The 16,202-nt window shown below is 41.5% G+C and overlaps 1 protein-coding gene across 1 annotated transcript in view; it reads left to right on the forward strand.

Annotated features, from left to right (window-relative positions):
* The window catches only part of FARP2 (FERM, ARH/RhoGEF and pleckstrin domain protein 2), a 172,075-nt gene extending 158,847 nt beyond the window's left edge, over window positions 1-13,228 (forward strand). The window contains exons 22-28 of the mRNA XM_040348878.1: window positions 939-959; window positions 1,178-1,254; window positions 1,888-1,982; window positions 5,755-5,864; window positions 7,389-7,496; window positions 10,109-10,260; window positions 12,936-13,228. Coding sequence (XP_040204812.1) covers window positions 939-959; window positions 1,178-1,254; window positions 1,888-1,982; window positions 5,755-5,864; window positions 7,389-7,496; window positions 10,109-10,260; window positions 12,936-13,026 — 654 coding nt within the window. The 3' untranslated portion in view covers window positions 13,027-13,228. The remainder of the gene's footprint in view (window positions 1-938; window positions 960-1,177; window positions 1,255-1,887; window positions 1,983-5,754; window positions 5,865-7,388; window positions 7,497-10,108; window positions 10,261-12,935) is intronic.
* The last annotated feature ends 2,974 nt before the right edge of the window (window positions 13,229-16,202 follow it).

Here is a 16,202-nt window from a genome sequence, read left to right on the forward strand (position 1 = left end):
TTTTTTGGGGGGGGATTAAGTTAATTTAATGGCAAAGAGGGACTTTGCAATTAATTGCAATTCATCTGATAACTCTTCATAACATATTGCAGTATATGCAAATTTCCATCATAAAAACTGAGGCAGCTGACTTTGTAAAAAAATGTAGTTGTGTCAGTCTTAAAACCTTTGGCCAGTGCTCTATGATTTCTGTGTCCCTGCTGCAAATTTTTCTCACTTCCTGTCTGATGAAACAGTTGCCAGCAAGACCGAAAGTGAGGGGCAATATTCCTAACAAATCATACCTCTGTATCCCCAGTACAACTCCTTTCTCGCCAGTACACCTCTGCCTCACCCATACTTCTGTAATTCTCCACACTCACCTCCATACCCACACTAAGCCTTTGTATACACCCCCATCTCTGCACGCCCCCATACCTTTCAGTATCCTCTGTAACCTTTCCTCCCCTCTCTGCAATCCTTTTTTTGCACCCCATTGCAACTCGCCTCCGCAGTCACTGGTCCACTTAATATCTCATGCTGCTGTTGCTTCTCTGATGCTGGTGGCCAGGTGGGGTTACACACTCTGGGTAAAAACAGACAGAACCTCTTAGCTGCCTGAACAGTCACTCATCACTACTTCAGATAAATATGATCAGCAACAGTGGGCTTCACACTGCAATCCTGGGACAATTGATTCAAAGCCTGGACTGTCCTGGCAAATCTGGACACCTGGCAAGTATGGTGATTACACTTTTTTTTGTGTTTTTAGTGTTCATATACTTTGGATTTGGCTTATTTTATTCTCATTCTTTCCTTTGCTTGCATTATAATGTGATGACACTTTTTTTTTAGTTAGTGGTCGTATACTTTGGGTTGGCTTCTTTTCTTCTAAATGTTTTCTTTGCTTCCATTATAATGCTTCATACTTTTCTTTACATCTGTCACTATGATTCCAGCTGATGGTATTGGATCCTCCAGTGAGTACTAATAGACAGCATTACTTGTGTTCTTAGACATAGTTTTATGTATGTGTCAAACCCTCTGGCCCTCTTTTTTATTTTTTTAAATAAATGTCAAAGTGTATGTGTCTCATTGACTTACACTATTATTCAATCTTCTATTCTATCTCTTTCGCTCTGCACTGTCTTGTTAGCATGTTGTCTTTTATCTGTACCTATGTGGTCCCTGTCCACAGGCTGAGGACACTCAGAGTTCTGTCCCTCACTGTTTTACTATCTACTCTGCACAAACAACTATAGGAGTGGCTGCCAGGTGAGCGTGTGCTTGAAGTAGAGCAAACAATGGACACTGTAAGAATTGTGTGTTTATAAATTTGTTCTGGATTGATTTATTTATTGCTTTGGTTTATTCTGGATTTGCTCAGCAGTACTTGTTAGCTTATTTCAGGTGGAGAAATCAGTTTGTCGGGTTAAATTAATTTGTACAGTGTTCTTTTCTGGTTTAGTATAAGTATTATTACTATTGTACATGTAATGCATTTTTCTACCAAGAAGTGTTCTAAAGGTCTAATAAAAAAGGTCTGCGCCAGTCTGAAGGTTATACCATGGCTAATGATACCTGTTAGAGAAAGGAAAAAATCCATATTACAGGGTCCGCATGAGCCAACCTGCCAAATAGATTTGTAAAGCCCTGCATTAGTGAAGTGCAAGCGGGATGGCAATGTTGCACGGTACATAAAATAACCTACAACCTATGATAGCACCTGCTAGTTTTTGTGATAAGGCAGCAATACAAATACAACAGTTTTATTATCTTTGTAACAATATTAGTGGCAGGTAAAAAAAAAAAGTAAAATAACAATATAATCCAATAATATACTTTATTTAAGCATTATCAATAATTACTCATCATTTGTTACTTAAGATTTGTGTTTGTGTGATTCAGCACACAGGTGGATATGAGACGCTGGCTAGATGATTTGAATGCTGCTATTAGTCGAGCTCCGAGATACAGTGAATTATCTGCCCAGTCATTACAGCGCAAGTATCATTGTTATCTTCTGTATTGTAACCCTTCCATGTGTTATAATAACCTCTGACAGCCGTTACACATTTTTGTTTTTTTATACATCTTACCTAGAATTCATGTTTTTGCATAATATAGCAAGAGTAGCATTATACTTTCCCTTTAGTATAGCTTTTATATACTGCTACTGCACATAAAGACTGTGTATCTATACCCAAAACTTTTTCTTTTGTTTTGGATAGAATGGAAAAAGGTTAGGACCCCTGTCAGATTTTACTGCTATCCGGGGCTTCATTCGAGAGATTTCCTCTCGCTTTCTGTTACGAAAAAAACTTTTTATCAGACAGGAAAACAAACGGCAATACAAAAAAGTGAGAGGTTCTAGCATTCCCCCAGTTGCCTTAAAAAGCATTTTACTTCTTAAATTAATTGATATGTGCACTTTAGAGAACACAGATTTTAGTATTTTAGATTCTAACACAAATACATAATTTTTTTTTCTCTTCTCTACACCTAGACCATGAAACCACAGTGCCTTTGACCTCTTTAGTTGGAGAAATTGAATACAGGGAGCTAAATCTCTAGATAAGTCGACAATAGGAGGATTAGACCATAGCATAGAGTATATTAATGGGATGAGACCTTTTCTTTTTTGTATAGGGAGTATATTGAGACTGTTTATGTATATGTATGAATGTTTAAAATATTTATATACTAATGGTATGAAATGTATTGTAATGAAAAGATTAATAAAGAAAATTTGTACTAAAAAAGCATTTTACCTCCTGTCTTTGGGTTGCTGCTGCTTCACTTCCTATCCTAAACAAGTATTTTACAAGTGAGGGAATGGAATAGTGGACACCAGGGCTGGACTGGGACAAAATATTGGCCCTGGACTTCATCCAGACTGGCCCACTTTGACAGGTCTCTCCCACAGAGGCTGGACAACTCCCGCCCCCCCCCCCCCCCCCGGCAACCCAAGCCCCCTCTCCCCCTTCACTAGCCACTAGCCGTTTTACTTTATTAGAGTAGAACGGCTGGTACTGGTACTCTTATAGGCAGTACCAGTTGGGAAGCTAGACATTATTTCTTCCGGGGCAAAGAATCAGTTCGGTGCCCGCCCCCCTATGGGACAAGATTAGGCAGAAGTGAGAAACTCCCAGGCCGCTGTCACTGATGCCGGCCCACTGAGCCATCGGCCCACCGGGAAACTCCCTGTAGTCCCAATGGCCAGTCCATCCCTGGTGGACACTATACATATTAAGGTAAAACAATAGTGCAGTGCTAAAATGTATTGTGCACAATGGTTGTAGTGACACAAAATCAAAGATGATATAAATTACAAACAAAGTATTTATGAAAAAGTCTGTGTAGGAACCTTGTATCACAATGAATGTGACACTAGATCGGTGAGTAGATCACACAACCTGGTGTGTGTAATATTCCGTGGAGAAGGTGATTTGTCAATTCATTGATGTGAACGTTGAATATATAGTTGTCTGAAGAGATCACCAAGGCATCACAGTATAGATGTAAGTATAATAGGGTACTCTTACCAGAGGGTGTGGACTCAACTGTTTTGCAACAGGAAGTTTCGTAAGCGTAGTGGTCTCGGCAGACCTGGATCTCTGCACAGAGGATCTCCCCAGGCTTATATATACTTTGTTTGTAATTTATATCATATTTGATTTTGTGTCACTACAACCACTGTGCACAATACATTTTAGCGCTGCACTATTGTTTTACCATTTCCTTCTACTTTGTGTGCTGGCTGCTTTTTAACATATATGTTTGGTTTAGCGCAGTTTTTTCCCTATACATATTAAGCCTGCACAAGTTCTCATTTGGAGTGAATTAGCACAGAACATTTGTTTTTGTGTTGATTATTTTTATTATATTGTGCTAGCCACTTTTTCTATATTATTTTTAGCCTGAAGCAGGTTTATTGGTTTATTCTCCTGGGGCCAAACTTTTTACCTAATAAGAACAGAAGGAATCTCTCAAACTTCAGACAGCAGTAAAACCTGACAGGAGATCTAATCCTTGCCCACTCTATTCAAAACTAAAAAAAATTTTGGGTATACAGGTGAAACCGAAAAATTTGAATATTGTGCAAAAGTTCCTTTATTTCACTAATGCAACTTAAAAGGTGAAATTAATATATGAGATAGACTCATTACATGCAAAGCAAGATGGTTCAAGCCATGATTTGTCATAATTGTGATGATTATGGCTTACAGCTCATGAAAACCCCAAATCCACAATCTCAGAAAATTAGAATATTACATGCAATCAATAAAACAAGGATTGTACATAGAACAATATCGGACCTCTGAAAAGTAGAAGCATGCATATGTACTCAGTACTTGGTTTGGGCCCCTTTTGCAGCAATTACTGCCTCATTGCGGCGTGGCATGGAAGCTATCAGCCTGTGGCACTGCTGAGGTGTTATGGAAGACCAGGATGCTTCAATAGCGGCCTTCAGCTCTTCTGCATTGTTCGGTCTTATGTCTCTCATCTTTCTCTTGGCAATGCCCCATAGATTCTCTATGGGGTTCAGGTCAGGCGAGTTTGCTGGCCAATCAAGCACAGTAATCCCACGATCATTGAACCAGGTTTTGGTGCTTTTGGCAGTGTGGGCAGGTGCCAAGTCCTGCTGGAAAGTGAAGTCAGCATCCCCATAGAGCTCGTCTGCGGAAGGAAGCATGAAGTGCTCCATAATCTCCTGATAGACGGCTGTGTTGACCCTGGACTTAATAAAGCACAGTGGACCAACACTAGCATATGACATGGCTCTCCAAATCAACACAGACTGTGGAAACTTCACACTGGACTTCAAGCATCTTGCAGTGTGTGCCTCTCCATTCTTCCTCCATACTCTGGCTCCTTGGTTTCCAAATGAGATGCAAAATTTGCTCTCATCAGAAAAGAGGACTTTGAACCATTAAGCGACAGACCAGGTCTGTTTTTTTTTAGCCCAGGTAAGACGCTTCTGACGACGTTGTTCAGGAGTGGCTTGACAAGAGGAATACAACCTTTGAAGCCCATGTCCAGGATCCGTCTGTGTGTGGTGGCTCTTGATGCACTGACTCCAGCCTCAGTCCACTCCTTGTGAAAAGTCCCGAACACTTTTGAATGGCCTTTTCCTGACAATCCTCTCCAGGCTGCAGTCATCCCTGCTGCTTGTGCACCTTTTTCTTTAACACTTTTCCCTTCCACATAACTTTCTATTAATGTGCTTTGATACAGCACTTTGGGAACATCCAACATCTTTTGCAATTACCTTTTGAGGCTTTTCCTCATTATGGAGGGTGTCAATGATGGTTTTCTGCACAACTGTCAGGTCAGCAGTCTTTCCCATGATTGTGATTCCTACTGAACCAGACTGAGAGACCATTTAACGGCTCAGAAACCCTTTGCAGGTGTTATGGCTTAATTAGCTAATTCGAGTAGGACACGTTGAGCCTAGAATATTGCACCTTTTCACAATATTCTAATTTTCTGAAATTGTAGATTTGGGGTTTTCATGAGCTGTAAGCCATAATCATCACAATTATGACAAATCACAGCTTGAACTATCTCATATATTAGTTTCACCTTTTAAGTTGCATTAGTGAAATAAATGAACTATTGCACGATATTCTAATTTTATGAGTTTCACCTGTAGTTGCACTTTAAATGTAATTTGCATAAAATAACTCTTCTAATTAACAGCAAATCAATAAATTGGCCTACCAACATCCTTTCAGTTCATGCTGTATTCTTACTGTTTCTGTCCCTACACAGAACCACTGATCCAGACACCAGGCCAAACTCATCGCCCTAACACGCTCAGTCATGTGTGCTGGTACCGAAACCAGAGTGTGTCACTGCCTGATCACATTACTATGATGGAGGTAATTTACAATACATATTAAGTGGTCTGTTTACTGCTGGAAAGATCCCACTACATACACATTTGAGGCTGAGATTAATTATGGTAGAATGGGGCCCTTGGCACAGTAGGAACTTTTTCTCCCCCATACCCTTGATTGATGAGGACTGCAGTAGGTGCAGAGAAGCTGCCCCTTTGGCAGTCTGTACTGGCATTGTCCACCCCATCAGGCAACATCTGCCTACAAGTGCATCCTCCCTTGTGAAGTAACAGGCAGGTGCACAGCTTTGATGTATCCCTTTGGTTTACTGTTGTGGAGTATGAAGGTTGTAGCTGGGGCTCATGGACTGGACATCCACTGGGCCCTAGGCACCAAAGTTCTGAGGTTTTCTCAGGGCTACTCTTTGTGCTCCTTTAATGCTTTACATATTTATACAGTTCAAATAAATAATGACAGTACATTAGTGTAGATTATATATTTTATAATCTGTGTCAATATTAGTGCACATGTGTTTGCTAATAAAGAAAGTAAAATGTATGACATTCAATTCCTTGCAAAAGTAATTTCGACTTTTGACCAATTCTCTAATTTTAAATACCTAATATGTGAATACCATAACAAAACTTATTTTTTTTTAAAATAGAAGATAATCACTGCTTTAGGTTGGTTTCCCCCTGTATCACCTCCACTACACACTAGCAGGTGATGGTCCTGTTTGTCACAGGCTTGACAGTAGAAGAGAAGAATCTGGTCAGAGTGCCATGTTCCATTGAATGTAGTGTGGAGAGTCTTTCTTGAGTGTCTAAATAAAGGTGATTTTAATGGATGTGCGATCGATCAGATTCTTCTTCTACTGTCAAAACTTTTTTTTCGTTTTAGATAGAGTGGAGAGGAATTAGAACACCCGTCCATGTTTTTATTGCTGTTTGTGCCCCCGTCATGTTTACCATTATCAAAAGTGAAAGAAAATCTCACATTTTGGGTTGTCCACAGAACAGTAATGGGGACAATCTTCCTAGTTCTGGTGATGGCCAAGGATTCTTTCACTTTGGAGGGATTTCTCCTCACTTTCTGTTATGGCTATGGGGCAGGAGGCAAAGAGAAGTCTCACAAACAGAACACAGATGGCAAAAAAAACAAACAAGGGATATAACCCTCCTCTACTCTATTCGAAATGAAAAAGGAAGCAGCTCTCCTGATTGGCACAGTACACATTTAGGAGACATACTGTAACTTTGCCCATTTATACTTTGCAATAGTTGCCCACTCTTTGCAGAACTGCTCAAGGTCAATTTAATTTTATGGTGACCATTTGCGGACTGCAGTCTTCAAGTCATTCCACAGATTTTCAATGGGGATTATAGCGGAGTTCCGGCACAGATTTTTTTTTTGCAGGCATCCAATCCCAACGCATTGATAACACAAATAACTGTTATATATAATTTGCTAGTGGATGTGCATTTTATTTTATGCTTACTATTTAGAAAAATCGGTCACATTTTTTTTTTTTTTTTTTTTAATTAAAAACTCTCATTTGTCTTCTAGAACCAGCTCTCTGGTTATTTGCTTCGGAAGTTTAAGAACAGTAATGGCTGGCAGCGACTGTGGGTGATCTTCACCAGTTTTTGCCTTTTCTTTTACAAGACACACCAGGTAAAATCTAGAAAAAAAAACTCTCTGAAGGGAGATAAGGGTGATCTCATAGTGACCCACTGGGGTTTGGTCGCAGCGCAGTGTACCCATGATTCTTTGCTTTCCTGTAGGCTTTTCTTGGATTGAACTGAATATGAGTTATTACCCAAATCTCATGTAAAAATCAAAACAAATACTATAAATCTTTTGGATTTATAGTTATTTGCTCATTTATAGTTATTTTGTCTCTGATATACAGGGCCGATGCAAGAATTTGTGCCTACGTAGGCGAAGGTGCATTTTGGATCGAGTGACAGACAGATGATCTATTCCCCATCTATCTAGCACATTGGATCGGATGACAGATGGATAGGGATCCATTCCCCATCCGTCTAGCACATTGGATAGGATGACAGATGGATAGGGATCCATTCCCCGTCTGTCTAGCACATTGGATCAGATGTAAACGGATAGGCGGTCTGTTTACATCTGACTTCCCATAGAGGAGAGCAAGCTTTGTCTGTGTCCGCTCTGCATAACTGGACCTGTCCTCCGCCTGCCCAATAGGGATTAGCGGATAGATTCCCCGCTAAGCAGGCAGATTTGAGCCGGAGTCTGCCCATGTTAAAGGGGTCTAATAGTACATCACATTTAGTAGATGGACTATTGAGGTGAAGGAAAGGCCGGCCTGCGTATCCTATACAATCTATCAAGCCATAGAACACCTGCTAGAGCAGGGACAGCCCAGAGCCCGCACATGTAAAGGGATGCCATGTTCCATGCACCGTTCTCCAGTACACAGCCAACTGAAGACAGTGACTCCAGGTTCTCCCTGCAGTCTGTGATAGAGATGGAAGGAGGAGACAGTCCAGCTGGTGTTGGCAGACAGTGCAGAGTGTTGGTGTGAGGAGTTCGGGCACAGCAGCAGCCACTAAAAACAAAATAACCCTCATGTCTGGACGAGGAGCGGCCCCTCCCCGCAAACACTGCCAGACTAGACAGGAGCACAGTGACTGTACTTTGGGGGGCGACGACTGCACATGCGATGTGGATGGAATAGGAGGCACTACTGTGATCAGTTCAGCTTGGAACTGTGGCAAAGGACAGATTCCAATTATGCATGACCAGTCGGTGTGGGCGCAGCAAGTGACTGGGGATTGGATTTTTACCACCTCTCTTATCCTGGCGCCCTCAGGCAGCTGCCTTAGGATTGCACTGGCCCTGCTAAAATATAGTTATAGTACTTGACTTGATAAAAACAATGTTCTTTAGGCCAGGTTCACACTGGTGCAACATGCACACCGACTTTGAGAACACATGTTGCGCCCCAATAGGTGCAATGGAACATTTTTAATAGGAGCGACTTACCTTTGCACTACCTTTGGTGTGACTTCAGCACGACTTGCATTGACTTCTGGTGTGCCAAAGTTGCGCTGGGATGTCCACTTTAATGTCATGGCAGTGTGAACCGGGCCATAGCAAGGAACATACATTGCACATTATGTTGACATACCAAGAGTCTACATTAGGGTGCCCAACCGTTTAAAGAGTGAGGGCCACTTAAGCGACTTAGTAACCAGTCGCGGGCCACAATGAGTGGAGCAGGCGGATGACAGGTCCATTTCCACCCTGCATATGCAGAGCGAACACGGACATGGCTCACTCTCTATGGGCCCTCAGATCTGATCTGCCCAGATGGAATGAGATGGATCCCCCGTTTTTTGTTTAAATTTTTTTTAGTTGTTTAGATTGGAGGTAGGTGGGTGTATACGGCCACAAGTCTGTTTACATCTGTGGCTTAGTAGAGGTGAACGGAGGGTCCGATTGGGTCGGATAGATCCTGCCAAAGGCTGCTTTCACACTGGTGCACTGTGGTTTACCTGCACTGCAGGTGCAGTACGTCTGTGGCTTTCCTGCGGGTTAGATGCACTTTGCCTTAGACTTCTATTATATCCTGCACTTTCTGAAAGCTCACCACACCTGCAGGTAATACCAGAAGTCTATGGCTCTGTGCAGGTAACCCACGGGTGTTCTGCGCTGCAACTGGGGATCAGTTTGAAAGCAGCCCAGTAACCGCTGCAGAACAGATCTGCCCATATATACACTGTGATTTTCGTAATAAACTTACCTATAATAAGTCTTCCATTTAGGTATCGCCAGCTGTTACTGTCCTAGGCAGAGTGCATTTGGTATCACTCCTCCTGTGACAGGAGGTGGTGCTATACAGGATGCATCGGCTTCGTAGCCACCTGCCTTCTCTACTGCTGGCTTCATTACACTCTGGGCTTGCCAACCCACCATTCCAGAGCAAGAGGTCGCGGGCCACATCAGAGGGCTCCTCGGGCCACATGTGGTCCCCGGGCCACTGGTTTGGGCACCTCTGGTCTACATGAATGAAATATTTCAGTGATAATAATGGCCAGCTTTCAACCCATCTAGCTAGTCACTTGTGATGTTTGGGGAAACAAAATTCTGTCTCTTTTCCATATCTAACACGTTATCACACATGGCTTGATCAGAAAAGCATATCCTTTTTCTGCTAGATATGCATTTATGACAATTGAAATGGCTTTAGTATCTGCAGATCTGTTATGTTGGTAGTTCATTAACTGCTATGATGTTAATGTCTGCAGGAAGATGCCCCACTTGCCTCTTTGCCGCTCCTGGGATACACAGTCAGTATTCCGACAAATGCAGACCCCGTTAACTGTCGCCATGTCTTCAAACTACACTTCAAATCGCATGTGTATTTCTTCAGAGCAGACAGCGAGTATACGTGGAGAAGGTCTGTAATGTGATCATCTTTTTGCCCTTTTTAGTAAAATATTGTCTATTTATTTATAATATAGTGACTCTAAATACCGCATTCAATGTCACGTAGCCAAGCAAATTAAGCCTGTTATATATGTTACTGTTATTTAATTATGGAAATATTTGAACTTCAGATTTCTGTGAAACTCTAGTGTTGCAATTAATTACAGGAAAACACCATTGTCTTTATAATTTAATGGCTACAGACCTGTTTTGATGGTATCCTAATGGTTAAACACACTTTCTGTATACCAATGCACCTCATTTGTTTTCTGAGGTTACTCAAAAACCTTATCTAGGTGCAGTATACATGGACATACTTTATAATGCTTGGAATACCTGCAGTCTACATTTGGTTTCCACAACCTTACTTGTTGTTGGGGCCTCTATGCTAAATTCTAAAGTGTCATCCTACACTAAGGCAGAGGAACCAAGATTCTTCTTATCATAACAGGGAGATATTTTACATGCTCATCCCCCAGTACACCTCATTAGGATACATACAATACTTAAAGTGTATCCAACCCAAAAACAAAATGTGTAATTTATTGCCGCTTACCAGTCCATGGATGTGCTGGGTGCATTGGTTTCAATATTGCTGGCCTTTTTATCTAGTAGTCCTGCCAATAACACACTTCCTGTCCTAGGGTGACCATGCTTACTCACTCCACTGTACCTAAAAAGGGAGCTATGGTTGTTACACTTGGCTTCTCTCCCAATTTGGAATGTAAACATGGCCTCCTGTTGATCCCTATTACATGGGAGTAGCTTACAGAAAATAGTTTGGAAGGAAGATGGTAAATGTGTTTGACATCAGTTCAATTCATAGAAAGAGGCAAAGACTGCATTTCTTGCAAGATTAACAGATATTTTGTACCTGCTGAAAATTGAAAATGCAACACCCACATCCAAGTACTACTAGGCTGCTAAATATGACCCTTTGTACATGCATGTTGGGAGAAGTGGCACAGAGTGAGGGGGGGGGGGGGTCTGTCTGCAGAGTCCGTCTGGCTGAGCCATTTCATAGGCAGCTTTGTACTCTGTGAATGAATACAAAGCTTCCTCTGATTGGCAGAGTCTTATGAGGGCTTTTACAGAAAAACACAGTAAAAATGAAATAATTACAGGGCCAATAGGCTGTGGTTGTGTATAAATTATTTTTGTATTTTATTGGTTGTCACTTTAAGAATGTTTAGAGCTCATGTGGTTATGTCCCGTAATAGCTGGCTATTGGAAAAGGGTACTTGCAATATTATCCTAAATTTGTATCTGTTGCAGTGCCATGTACTCCACAGATTCGTTTTTTTGGGGTATTCTAGATAAGGAACAGTGGCCAAAATTCACTAGAATTCTTAGCTCTCAAGGCTATAGCGATTAAATAGAATCAAGCTGCTCCTCCATCTACCAGACAGTGGCTCCAGATGGTGAACCAGATACTTCTATTTGAAAAAAGATTATTTGAGCATAGGGGCTGCTCCACTAAATACAATAAGACCCCTTTCACACTGGGTCGCTTTGCAGGCGATGTAACGCTAAAAATAGCGCCTGCAAAGCGACCTGAACCAGCTGCTGCTGTGTCTCCAGTTTGAAAGCCCCAAGGGCTTTTACACTGGAGTGGTGCGCTAGCAACGGTAAAAAAAAGTCCTGCTAGCAGCATCTTTGGAGCGGTGGGCACCGTGGCTATACCGCCCACAAAGCGCCTCTGCATAGGTTAACCTTTCTCAGCCACTAGCGGGGGGTAAAAGCGCTCCGCTAGTGGCCGAATCGCATCACGAAATTGACGGTAAAGCTGTTTTTAGCTTTTACCGGCGAAGCCGCCCCCTCCCCAGTGTAGAAAGAAAAAACGCCGCTCCAGATGAGTGCATTGAGCAATCAATGTCCTTCTTAGAAACCGTGGGTGCTGGCAATGCACAAGGCAGAAATCAATGGAAGGAATATATGGACAGCTGCACACCAAAATCAACCTTGAAAGGTAGCCTTTATTGGTACAAAAGGATAAAAAGCACAAAAAAACACAGCAAGATATAAAAAGCTGATGCGTTTCGCATAGAGGTCTAGTGCTTAGTCATAGCTGTGTGAAAGGGGTCTGGTGTGGGACCCTTGGTGTTCATCCACTCACAACTCCATGAGAGCTTAGAGCCTATTCTTGGTTTAAAGCTCTGAACGTGCTCGTACCTCCATGCCTGACTCACTATTACTTGGCCAATAAGTGACTGGATGTCATCCGTTTATGTGAAAAATGTACCATTGATATCTGTATATACAGCTGTAAATATGATACGTAACTGTGTTTTCATTGTGCTCATGTTGAGCGCCTTGGTCATTGTACCAACATGTCTTTCTTTGTATACATCTTGTCAATAACAAGAGTTTTAAAAAATGTTTAGAGCTCTGGGAATATAATCTTCTGCAAACCACTAGTTGAATATGGCAACACAAAATTGTGTCCATGAAGGGGCATACACTTGTTTTAAATCCAATACAAATAAAACTTGACAATATAGCTTAAAAAAAAAACAAAGCATTACATGGATAGGGACAAATTAAAACAGATTATTTCAAAAGTGTACAATATTTTAACAAATCTGAAACCTTTTTCTGTATTTGAAGGCTGTATGTATAGTGAGCCATATGTGTTTTTTGGCACAGGTGGATGGAGGTAATCAGACGTGGAGTGAGTTCTCCAGGAAAAATAGGACACTTGGCAGAGGATGGAAGCATGGTTAATTTCCCTCTGTGAAGCTGACTACAATGAACATGTAAAGCAGTATGCATAGACCATTTCCAGAAATGTGGCCCATTAGCGCCATCTCTGGTTTCTGTGAACTCCGTGGTCCTACGATGATGGCATTCTGAAGAGACTTAAAAGAAATTTACGACAAAAATCGTTATGGGGTAACTCCACTTTTGTGGGGGGAAAAAATAATATAGCGCATATAATTGTGACACTAATCATTTTGTAATTGAATGTTATTAACCACTTCAGCCCCGGAAGGCTTTACCGACATGGCTGACAATTGCGCGGTTGTGCAAAATGGTAAACAAACTTGATGTCCCTAATTCGTGCCCTGCAGCTTCCCACCTGACAGTTAATTATGAAACACTCCCATTAAAATGACTCGCTTAGAACAGAGCCACAGTGAAGCACACATGGATTTCTTCAGAGTAACAAAAGGTAGGAATCGGCAACAAAGTTTGTTACAATATTTGCAATGTACACAGATCACCCAGAGGGGAATGTTTCATTTTTTTTTCTCAACAAAAGTGGAGTTGCGCTTTAAAGGGTCACTAAAGGAATTTATTTATTTATTTTAGCTAAATAGCTTCCTTTACCTTACTGCAGTCCTGGTTTCATGTCCTCATTGTTCGTTTTTGCTTTGATGTTGCTGTAAATCCTCTCTGTTCTGGACACTTCCTGGTTGTCTGTTTCCTGATCACCACAGTACTGGGAGATTTCTCTATGTGGTGACTAATTGAGGAGGTGTGATTACTGTGTGTAAAACGGAACTGGATTGGTGCTGAGGAGTTTTAGACAAAGTATCACTGCCCTCTATTGGCTCTCTGTACATCAGAGAACCAGGAAACAACAGCAAAAACTAAACTAAACTGCAGGCACATTATATGATTGGTTTTTATCTATTTTTAATCATTTTTAAAAGGAATCGGTTAACTATTATGGCTCTATACCCTGTAAACAGTCATTTCAGCGAAATTATTTTTTTCCTTTAGTGACCCTTTAAGTGATATAGCATCTTTGCCATGGCTTCCCTGCTATACTGAAGGTACAAGGCACTGTACTAGTGGATTTTAGGAGGCCAAAGGGAAAAGGATCCCTGACTGTACAGACTTGTCAGCACTTTGTCTTCAGTTTAACATAAAAATAATTGGTAGTTAAGTCATGCTCTGTATCATTTTGTGATTTAATAAAAAGTGTTGTTTTTGCTCCAGAACAATGTTTTCAGTTTTATTAGCACTAAAATTATACTGGGGGTTCTCTGGTATGATCTGACCATTGAAAACATTTATACAGCTGCCTGAGAAGAATCATATTGGAACCCACTTTTTCTTCTGACAACTAGATCCACTTGTGTATGTAAACCCAATCCCCCCCCCCCCCCCCAAAATAAATAAAAAAAAATAACATCTGTTTAAAGGTTTAACTTTCAAAGTAATTTTAAGTCTTTTTAAATCGTCAGCTTTCAATAACATCATGAGAGCCTGCCAGACTGTTCCATGGGCTAATGTTTTTTGTTTTTTTTTAGAGCATGTGAATTGATTTTTGCACACTTGGACCCCTTTTACATTGGAGGCGTTTTTCAGGTGCTTTAGCGCCTGCAAAAAGCCTCAGCTGCAAACCCAGTGTGAAATCCCAAATGCTTTCACACTGGGGTGCTGCGCTGGCAGGGCGTCAAGAAAAGTCCTGCCAACAGCTTTTTTGCAGTGCTTTTATGGCCAGTGAACTCACCACTACTAAAGAGCCCCTGCTCATTAAATCAATGGGCAGTGCCGCTGAACCGCCAACCGTTGCTAGCGAGGGTTAAAAGCGTGCTGCTAAAAATACCGCTGACGCCTGGGTGCTTTCAGTGTAGCATAAACATACCCTTTCTGATAAAATAACTAGTATTCCAACAAAATATGTTTTAGCAATATCGTTCAATTTATTTCAGTGATTAAATTCAAAAAGAGAAACTCAGAGATTCATTACACACAAAGCGATACATTTCAAGCATTTCTTTATTTTAATTTTGAGGATTATGGTTTACAGCTAATGAAAGCCCAAAATTCTGTATCTCAGAAAATGATAATATTGTGAAAAAGTTTAAGTGTTGCTAAACACACAACAGTAAAATCTGTATTTGCAGAATAGCATGCTTGTTATACTTAGGAACTTAGGGGGTTAATCCTCTGTATTGTGTAAAAAGGCTCTCTGATTCTGTATGGACAGATCCTCTTGCAAGGTCTCTTGGCAAGGCCAGATAAGACAGTCAGAGTAGTCTTGCTGCACATGCTCAGTTTGGTCTTTATTGCTGGAGAGAGCATTTCCTTGTTGAGCTGGGCTTTTCAGGTCACATGGTATTGACATCACACACTTGGGTGTTTATACAGATCCTAAATGACAGGCCAGTCCCTCCCTCCCTCCCTCCTCCTCCATGCCCAGTAACTAAAAAAAAAGAACACAGTGGGTGGGATGTCACATCTTTATTCATGGATGATCCGCCTCCCATAAAAGCACATGGACACAGGCTGTACGGGATTTCAAAGAGGCAGCGATTCCATAAATGAGAACACCCCTGTACGTGTTTTTGCAGTGTTCATCAGTTACAGCCTGCAGACGTGCATATTGAGGTCATAGGTATTTCTAAACTTTTACAAATACATTTCCCAATTTATAAATAATACAGATCGTGACAAAAGTGGGTTAGGTTTTCTTTTTTTCAGATTTGTGATCCTTCTCCCTCTTTCCTCCTTTTTTTTTCCCCCTCTCTCCCCATCATCCTCATCCCACTGCCACCTTGCTAACACATCCTCATTCCACCTGGTACCCCCACCCCCTGTCATCATGTTTATCACACCTGGCCATTCACTGTAACCTTAACATCCCACATCCTGTCATCCTCTCGTTCATCCCACCTGGCAACCTTAATACTCCACCCACCTGGCAACCTTAATACTCCACCCACCTGGCAACCTTAATACTCCACCCACTGTCATCCTCATCACACCTAGCACCCTACTGCCACCTTGCTAACAACCTACTCCTTGTCATCCTCATCACACCTGGTACCCCACTGCAACCTTGATAGCACCTCACCCTACAGCCACCTTCCTAACACACTACCCCCCCTGCCATCCTTATTCTCCTCCCAACTGGCCATCCACTGCAACCTTCCTAACACATTACCCCTATCATCCTCA

This window comes from Rana temporaria, chromosome 4, assembly GCF_905171775.1.
Source record: "Rana temporaria chromosome 4, aRanTem1.1, whole genome shotgun sequence".
Lineage (NCBI taxonomy): Eukaryota > Metazoa > Chordata > Amphibia > Anura > Ranidae > Rana > Rana temporaria.